The 9,979-nt window shown below is 34.8% G+C and overlaps 1 protein-coding gene across 1 annotated transcript in view; it reads right to left on the bottom strand.

Moving 5' to 3' along the window:
- Positions 1–9,979, bottom strand: part of CACNA1D (calcium voltage-gated channel subunit alpha1 D) — a 226,580-nt gene that overhangs the window by 73,670 nt on the left and 142,931 nt on the right. Inside the window, exons 15-22 of the mRNA XM_015816206.1 lie at positions 9,448–9,562; positions 8,875–8,944; positions 8,499–8,574; positions 6,935–7,079; positions 6,225–6,354; positions 3,902–3,961; positions 2,615–2,721; positions 422–509 (exon numbers count right to left, since the gene is read on the bottom strand). Coding sequence (XP_015671692.1) covers positions 422–509; positions 2,615–2,721; positions 3,902–3,961; positions 6,225–6,354; positions 6,935–7,079; positions 8,499–8,574; positions 8,875–8,944; positions 9,448–9,562 — 791 coding nt within the window. The remainder of the gene's footprint in view (positions 1–421; positions 510–2,614; positions 2,722–3,901; positions 3,962–6,224; positions 6,355–6,934; positions 7,080–8,498; positions 8,575–8,874; positions 8,945–9,447; positions 9,563–9,979) is intronic.

Genomic DNA, 9,979 nt, shown 5'->3' with positions numbered 1-9,979 from the left:
GGGGATGGGGGTGGGAGGGAGTATAGAAATAGAGTTACTAGTATTGACTTAAGGGGAAGTAGGATATATTAAAATAATAATAGATTATTTATATGTATAACTGAGTTAATTATATTGAAATAATTTGAATTGTATAAATATGATTATGTTTTGATTAATTGATGGCCTTGCCACCATGTTAAATAAAACTAATAAAAAATTTAAAAAAAAAGTATTTGGAAAAGAGAAAGGCATCATTCAAACACCATTGAGAAATATGAATCTCAAAACAATACAGACAGAATGCTGGATTTATTTGAGCTAAAAGTCCCCAGGGCATTTTTAAGGTAACCTCTATCGAGGCAACTGACATATTAAACTATTATGATGATTTTGTTTATAAACAGAATATACACTTTTCAAAGAGAATTCAGATAAAAACCTTAAGTCCTTTTGCTCTGTTAATAGCCCTTAATGGTCTTAAGACTCTTAAAACTCTTAGAATCTTCACAACTGATATGGCACTTGATCTAGACGAAAAGCAAAACAAACATTAGCTTGACATGACTTAATGCTACTCAATTAATATTATAAAGTTACGTAATACTTATGCATGCAGCAGCCCATTAATTCTGAAATTTGTTTCCAGGAAAAAAAATTAACACTGTTGGTTTTTTTTTTGTTGTTGTTGTTCTACATCTCTCTGATGCAAAAGAATCTCTTGGAATGCCTCAGCGAGCCATTCCTTAATCCTTCTAAAACTTGTTTAATGAATTTAATACTGTACTAGTAAACAAACAGAATAAAATAAGGTATATGGCAGCAAACAACTTGTCCATCCAGGTTTTTAATAGCTACACAATTTGTTTTTCCCTCTAGACTTAAAAAAACAAAACAAAAAAACTTTCTCAATTTTTTGCAGTTGTCTTATTTGTTTATGTAATGAATGTAAAATATACGGTAATAAATAAATATGTTTGTATTTTTATCTCTTAGTCTACATATTAGAGATGATTTACAATAAGAATAAAAACCACAACAATACCAGTAGTCCTCGATTTAATGACCACAATTGTACCCAAAAATCCTGTTGCTAAGCAAGACAGTTGTTAGAGGAGCTTTGCCCCATTTTATGACCTTACTTGCCATAGTTGTTAAGTGAATCACTGCACTTGTTAAGTTAATAACACAGTTGTTAAGTGAACCTTGCTTCCCCACTGACTGCTTGTCAGAAGGTCGCAAAAGGTGATCACATGGCCCTGAGACGTGGTAACCATCATGAATATTAACCAGTTGCCAAGCGTCTGCATGTTGATCATGTGGCCACATAGGGAAGCTGTAACCGTCGCAATTATGAAAAAGAGTCATAAGTCACTTTTTTCAGTGTTGTTATAATTTTGAACGGTCGCTAAACAAACTGTTGTAAGCTGAGAACTACCTGTATTAATCCTCTTTTTGAGAACTGTAATCTCCTTATTTGTTTCTCCAAGGAGTTCCACAATAAAAGTATAATTAAAATGTTAATAATAAATATAATCCCTAAATGACAAAACATTTTGAAATATAATATAGGCAATATCCAGTACAGTTGAATAAATGTGATCAAAACGGAAAACCTCTACAACAGTGATTTAATCAACCTAAGCATCATATGCTATCATGGGAGGGTGATAGAAAGTACACAGAAGCTTAGTTAACCCATCCTTACTTTCAAAATACCACAAACATATTTGCATTACAACTGAGCATTGATTGCCCTAGTGGCATCCCAGCCAAAATCTGCCCCTGCTGATCAGTTCTATCCTTACCATTATGAAGGAATGCTGGGAGCATTCCTTGAAATTATTATTGAAATTATTATTGGAAAGTCTGGCTTAACTAAAACCATCCTGGGTGGCAGACATTAGGATCTAGTATCTATAGGCCCACGGATTTATGACCACATAAAACACAATATTGAAATTTGAAATATCAAATGGGGAAATAGTAAAGAACATGAATTAATAAACAACAGAGTATTAATCTTGTGAACTCTAAAGCTTCCTCTTTCCGTTATGTATTCAAAATGGACAGTGATTAATATTTATAGGTTATTTATATGTAAGGTTTATACATATGTTGCATATAGCATGTTTAAATGTGTGTTATGTATGTGTACACTTTGACAGCAAGCAACTAATTTTCATTTTTAATGTGGGCCAATGTGCCCACGGTAAAAAAAAATGACAATAAAGATTATCTTATCTTATCTTACCAATATTAAAGAAAAACATGTTTTCTGCTTGTGATGCTAAGATTAGGGAAATGATGTAACAGGACTTAATGAAAGTAATGAATACATGCATGAAATTGAAGATGCAGGTTTGATTATAGAAAGATAGGCTAAAACATTTCCCAGAAAATCTGGACTCATATAGATTGTAAGAATTTGTAAGTTATTGAAATAGAACTCTAGGTATTGCAAAATACCTATGACTATTTCTCAAGGGAAAGGGATTACAATTTGTTAGTCATCAAGGTTGATATAGGATGCCAAGCCCACAAGATATGATCATTTCCGTACGATGGGGAAATAGTACTGTTTATATTCAAGTCATAAATGAATACAGTAAAAGACAAAATGAGCAATACTTACTGAATGCCAAATGACACAAGGGAAACACCTACTACCAACAAGTCTAGCAAGTTAAAATAATTCCGGCAGAAAGACCCTTTATGAAGGAAGGCTCCAAATACAGTTAGCTGAAAACATAATAGTCCCAGTTTGAATCATTTATAGGTTGTTTACAAGATGTCTGCAGAGGATGAATGTTGCTTTCTATATCATTCAGAATGCAAAGAAAAAGGGGCTCTCTCTGTTAAGATTAAAAATCTTGATCTAATACTACATCACAGCATTTTTAAACATCAATCAATTACTAAATAAAATAAAATACCAACATCTCAAAAAGAATCATGGTTTGCTATCAATAGCTTTCATGCTTACATAATGTACCTGCCAAACATTTTAGTTTTAGTCCAAAGATGCTTTTTAAAGAGGCAACTGGACTTTCTTGTTTTTCTTTGAAGATGTTTCGCTTCATACTGAAGAAGCTTCTTGGATGAGAAGCGAAACATCTTCAAGGAAAAACAAAGAAAGTCTAGTTGTCTCTTGGAAAAGCACCTTTGGGACAACCATGACCTGGATGACCGAGAATCTCCATAGACATTTTAGTTTTTAGGATTTTACATAGCACGGCTTTCTTAGAAGAGGGTTACACAACTTGTTTTTCATCTCAGAAAATGCTTATAGTTTTTAATAATAATTTTAATAGGAGAGAAAACTATATCATGAAAATATATCATGAATAATCATATAATGACTTTTTTTCTTTTCTTTTGGCCTTATGCAGTTTTTTGCAGAGCTGTGCCTCAAAGACCAAATGTACCCTTTGGCTGCAAAAAGGTTGTACACTTCTGTACTAAAATATGGAAAAAACACTGTTATACTTTTCAAGAACATAGTGATATATGTTCTTGCAAAGCATAACAGTGCTTTGCAAGAACATAATAATATACTATTTTAGCTCTATGTAAATCTATTTCACAAAAAGCAATGAAAAATAACATGTTTCTCCTCTGAAAATTTATATTCTTTTGTGATCTTTCCTTTTTTTAAAAAAAAAATAAATAGAAAAATCCATCACAGAGAGATATGTTTTCCTTCTGACAGATTTAAAAAGCAAAAGGGTTAAAATAAACTGCCAAATTAATGTGATGATAAAAAGGAACTTCTACATGCACCCAAAGGTTTGAAAAATATATTAAAACTTTAACAAAAAGTATCCTATCTCCATAAGTATATGGAAGGTAAAGAAAAAGTAGCAGACATTATTGCTAAAGTTGTGTTTGAATTAACAAGGATCAGTGAACAATTAATTACCTTTAACAGGATTTCCACAGTAAAGATGGCTGTGAAAGCATAGTCAAAGTAACCCAGTATCTGCAAGGCATAACATGCCACAGTGAGACATTTATTTACAAGGGTTCATGTTAGAATTTACAATTTTGGATACATATTCATATATACTGTACATTCTAGAAATATTTAACACGGTCTTCTTATGGGAGTTTTCCAACTTTCAAGTCTACTATATACCTGGGATTTCCTTATGGTGTCCAAATTGGTGTCACACTTCCAAATGCCAACCAAAATCAAATCTATTTAGGTTTTTTTTAAAAGACCAGCCACATTCACATACACAAAATCATGAAGAAAGCTACTTTTATCTCCTAGGACCAAAATTTATACAACTACATATATGATTACTTGTAATAAAATTATATAATTTCACATGGATGGAATTATTTTAATTATTTCAATGTTGATTACACTGAGGATCCTTTCCATTCTCCTTGGTACGTATATCTAGAATTGCTATATAGAAAAAAGTAACTTTATCCATGTAAATTTCTTGTTTCTGCCTTTATGTAGAAACAATCATTGAAACAATACAGAGGAGTCTCAATAAATCTAAATGTACTTTGAAACACACACACACATACACACACAATAATAATAATAATAATAATAATAACAACAATAATAACAATGTTGGAAGGGACTTTGGAGGTCTTCTAGTCCAACCCCCTGCTCAGGCAGGAAATCCTATACCATTTCAGACAAATGGTTGTCCTGTCTCTTCCCAAAAACTTCCTGGAGGCAGGTTGTTCCACTGATTAATTGTTTTAACTGTCAGGAAATTTCTCCTTAGTTCTAGGTTGCTTCTCTCCTTGATAAGTTTCCATCCATTGCTTCTTGTCTTGCCTTCAGGTGCTTTGGAGAATAGCTTGACTCCCTCTTCTTTGTGGCAACCCCTGAGATATTGGAAGACTGTTATCATGTCACCCCTTGTCCTTCTCTTCATTAAACTAGACATACCCAATTCCAGCAACCATTCCTTATATGTTTTATCCTGCAGTCCCCTAATCATCTTTGTTGCTCTTCTCTGCATTCTTTCTAGAGTCTCAACATCTTTTTTACGTCGTGGTGACCAAAACTGGTTGTATACACACACAAACACACACACATCAGAGTTAGGAGAAGCAGGTGCACTCTCCTTTGAGATACTTTGCATTGCAGAAACAATATACCCCACTTCAGTGTTTGTATTAGAAACATTGAGCTGGAGTTCATCTTCCCTGACAGGCCAATTGGTTTCCAGAAAAGAGAGCATAATATTGGTGAGATATGGAATTCTTGGTGTTCTGGGAGATTGGTTGTCTGTTTGCAGATATTTCCTTACCCAACTAGGTAACATCTTCATATTGAAGATGTTCACAGGTGATGGTTTCTAGTTGGTAATGAAACATCAGCAAGCAAACAACTAGGCTCAGAGAGCACCAAGAACTCCCCAGTTCAACCCTGAACTCCAGATATTCTCTTCTGCTGGAATTGGGGGTTACCAGTCATCCAAATATTATTAATTCCAAGGATAAATCTAAAGACAGCACCCATGTGAATGCACAGAGGAAGACTCATTTGAAATTTATAGTCTGAAAAGGTAGCACTGAAACAGGTGAAGCAACTATCAAGTGATCTAGGCTCATAACATTTCTAGAAAATTTTATGCTGGTGGCAGATTAGTTAAGGCCAAGAAGGCATAGCTAATTCACAAATGATAGACAGGCTATATATTGGATGAGGAGATCAAGCCCGACTGCTCTTTAGAAGGCCAGATCCTGAAGTTGAATTTCAAGTACTTTGGCCACCTAATGAGAAAGAAGGACTCACTGGAGAAGAGCCTAGTGCTGGGAAAGATTGAGGGCAATAGAAGAAGGGGACGACAGAGAATGAGGTGGCTGGATGGAGTCACTGAAGCAGTAGGCGTGAGCTTAAATGGACTCCGGAAGATGGTAGAGGACAGGAAGGCCTGGAGCAACGTTGTCCATGGGGTCGCGATGGGTCGGACACGACTTCACAACTAACAACAACAATATATAGGATTATATTTGTGCTATCATACTGTGAGAAACTGAAGGGATATTAATTTAAGTAACATAAAATTACATTTCTGGAAATTTCAAGCAGTTGACATTTTCTTGTCAAAAAAATAGCCAGGGCTGACCCTGCGTAACTCACAGGATCAACTAAGTTCAGCTAGATGGTGCCATCTCCTGAGATGTTCATGGACTAGTCCGTTTTGAAAGACATATTTTAAGAAGATCATACATGCAGATTGTTTGTAAAATCCATTTTTTCTTACATTATTTCGAAAAGAATGACTGCGAATAGGGTCTTCAGCTGCAAGGGAAGCACTGCTGAGCATGATGAAGACAAGAATGAGGTTGGTAAAAATATGGTGATTGATTAATCTATGACAACCCACTCGAATCCTGAAGAACAAGAAAATAAAATGGACTGTTACGTTACGACTGGCAGGTTAATTACTCATAAAATACTCACAAAGGCAAAAAATGCTCATCTGAGTATCGCTAAACTGGAAATCGGTTACTTTATTAACTGTGTTGATAATTCAGTAAAACTATAGATGTAATAGAATGCATATATTCTATTTTAAAGCTATTATGTGTTGGATAATATTAAAGCACAATTTGCAACATACTCTGTTTCAGGGGTCTGTAACCTTGACAATTTTAAGACTTGTGGACTCAGCTCCCAGAATTCCTCAGCCAGCTATGCTTAAAGTCTTAAAGACAACCTTAAAGTTGTCAAGGTTGCAGACCCCCTGCTCTATTTAAAGTGCCCTCTTTAGGCAATGCATCATTTGGCACAAATGTTTCACAATCCTGGTAGGAGTTTGATTTGAAAACAAATTCCATGTTAAAAATTTTTTAATTATATATTCAATCTTGTGCTAAATAAAACAGCAGAAGCTTTAGTTGTTAGGTGTCCCTATTGTTTTATTTGCAAAAAATAATAATTTCCAGGGATATGCTTTAAAAGATTATTTACGGGTTTGTATTGCTGAAAATAAAGAAGGAGCTGCCTTCAGGAATTGGTGTCATCTTCTCCTTCATATTAAGCTCAGATATCCTTCGGGGCCGGGGACCTGCAGGTACTTCGGGCTCTTCTTCTTCCTCTTCTTCCTCTTCACCTACTTTATAGTGAAACATTATTTAATTTACAAAGTAAATTAAAACAATTCTGAGCAAAGCCCACGTTCAAAATAGCCAGCAAGATATATATGTAAACGTTAAATAACAGGACATTTCTGGAATTTCTGAACAGTACAATTACATTGTCATGTGGAATCAGCTATAGTTTCTGGCTGACAGCAGTGCTTTTAGGCTACCTGCTCCCTTCTTGTTCTGAGTTTAAAATTAGTTAATTCTTTATTATAGTCACTGGCCAGGATTTTACAAGTTAACCCAGAAATTAAATAGTTTCTACTTCAAGATGAAAAAACAAACATAAAATCCCACCTATATCATCAAAGTCTTGGAAACAATGTATTAAAAAAAATCAGGGAAATTGAGTCATATTGGTCTGCCAGGAGTAGCCGTACGTGAAATCAATCAGAACTGATTGGGAACTTTACCAAACATGGTATTAAGAAACAGAAGCGCAAGATAATAGATTCCATAAGGGCAATGTCTTAGCTCAGGGGTCTTCAAACTTGGCCCTTTTATGACTTCAACTCCCAGAATTCCTCAGCCAGCGTGCTATTTTAGCTCATCAGAAACTTGTATATTTGCCCTTAAAATAGCTGTTGAGAAGGCACTGAAACATGCTAATATCAGCACTCTTTGGAATTTAGGAATGATAATTTATTTAAATATCCTGCTAGTCTGAATGACAATTTTCAATCTATTCATTGGTAAACCATTAAGCTGATGATGATTAGGAGCCATTAAGCTGTAAAAAAGTGATATAATGCCTCCTAACCATTGGTAAACCCTCTGTAGATGCCACTGCAACTCTAGCCCTTATATTATATTTTCTTCCTTTAATAAAGGCTAGAAAAAGTGCCAGATATATACATTAACCATTTGGCCTTTTGTTTCTGATTCCAACAAGAAGAAGGTTCTTGCTATGGGGAAGAAGTTATTTCAGGCGCAACATCGATGGTGTTTGTGTCTGTATATTTTTTATACAATTTAAAGGTATGCAGAAGATACTAGATTGATTATAAAGATTATGTAAACCAAGGATTATTAATGCTAGAATATCTTCAGACCCTTTTTTATTTTGCCACCCCTCAAACAGGCTTTTTTAAAAGTCAGGGGACTCTTCAGAATAGTATGGGGCCATAATGGAGGAGGGAAATAATTGCCCCATTCAAATGGACACTGTTTCCACTTCATAGAGTGAAAATGCATAGCCTCTGGATGTTTATATGTGTGTATACACAGATTAGATTTACAATTCAAATTACACAATCTTATAATTCAGCACTGTTATATATTTGATTCAAACCTTTTTTTCTAATCGTGTTAATGAAATTGGAGCTTTTTTTTAGTTGTGACACATTTGACACAATAAAACTTTCTGCCAGTGTACAAAAGTGAACTAGTACCTGGGATATCACAAGGCGGATATGGATCTTTGTCTTCTTCTTCTTCCTCCTCTTCTCCATATTCATTAATTGTAACCTCAAGTAACAGAAAAGTAAACATTTCAAAAATAGGAAAGTAGCAGAGTAAACTTGCTAATTTCAGCCCAGGATGTAAATGGAAATCAAATCTTCATCTAAATATGCATAAAGTGGGAATCAGAGCAGCTATCGCATATATCCATTCTACCGTCTAGACCATGGGTGTCAAACTTGCTGTGTCACATGACGTATCGCAACGTATCGTGACTTTTTTCACATTGCCAGAGCTGGGGTGGGTGCGGCAGTTTGACACCCCTGGTCTAGAGCTTCGCTATAAAGGCGAGCAGATCTTAAGTACCTTAGTATCCTTGGCCTTCTTTGGTTCGCCTTCTGATTTGTCCCTTTTTTTAGCATCCAAACTCTCTTTTCTACAAAGACCATAGAAACAAAACCATGGGGAAAATGATTAAAGATCCAGAATCTTGGTCAATTAAAGATTGTAATAAAACTGGAAACATAACAACAGTCTATGCCTACCCTGATTTTAAATTGCTCAGTAGCTTCCCCTTTTTGTTCTTAAAATCCTATTCTTCTTCCAGATGGATGGATAAATGGATGGATAGACAAATGAAGCAATCCTCTGAACACATTATTTGTAATTTGTGCCTCATTTTTTTACAACTATTCCTACCCTTATGATTTGCACATATAGATGAATTTTGGTAAAATTTCTTTCATAGAAAGAATGGAGCAAGACATTTTCTATGCCTATATGTTATTTGCAAATTCAAGGTATATCATTCTAACAGTGTACTTTGCATCAGTTTTCTACCCTGCTTATACTATTCAAATTTTCTCTTTCAAAAGAATGAAAAGAGAAAATGAAGAAAACTACAAAAAATGTGCATATCTTGTGTAATTGTCTCTGTACCTGGCACTCTTTTTCCTCTCCTTTTCTTCTGCTTCTTCTTTCTGGGCTGTGTTCAGACTTTCAGCATCTGCCAGGTTATCAACCGCAATAGCCAAGAAGACATTTAACAGGATATCTAATTGAAATCATTTTAAGGATGCTAAATAAGATAAGATAAGATAAGATAAGATAAGATAAGATAAGATAAGATAAGATAAGATAAGATAAGATAAGATAAGATAAGCTTTATTGTCATTTTTATACTGTGGGCACGATGGCACACATCAAAAATGAAATTTAGTTGCCCGCTCTTAGAGTGAAACACATACTTGACACACACCTAAACATACTATGAACATATGTATAGACCCACATCCCTACATATACGTAGCAAATAAATATTAAATATTGTCCATCTTGAATATATAACGGAAGGAGGAAGCTTGAGAGTTCGCAAGGTTAATGCTGTATGGAATGAAACTCTGGCTGAATCTGGATGTTCTGCTTCGGATACCACGAAGCCTCCTCCCAGAAGGTAACAAGGAAAACAGGT

This window comes from Protobothrops mucrosquamatus, unplaced genomic scaffold (assembly GCF_001527695.2).
Source record: "Protobothrops mucrosquamatus isolate PMUCROS unplaced genomic scaffold, P.Mucros_1.0 scaffold414, whole genome shotgun sequence".
NCBI lineage: Eukaryota > Metazoa > Chordata > Lepidosauria > Squamata > Viperidae > Protobothrops > Protobothrops mucrosquamatus.
The sequence above is the reverse complement of the archived record's forward strand: the minus strand, read 5'-3'. Positions and strand labels throughout refer to the sequence as shown.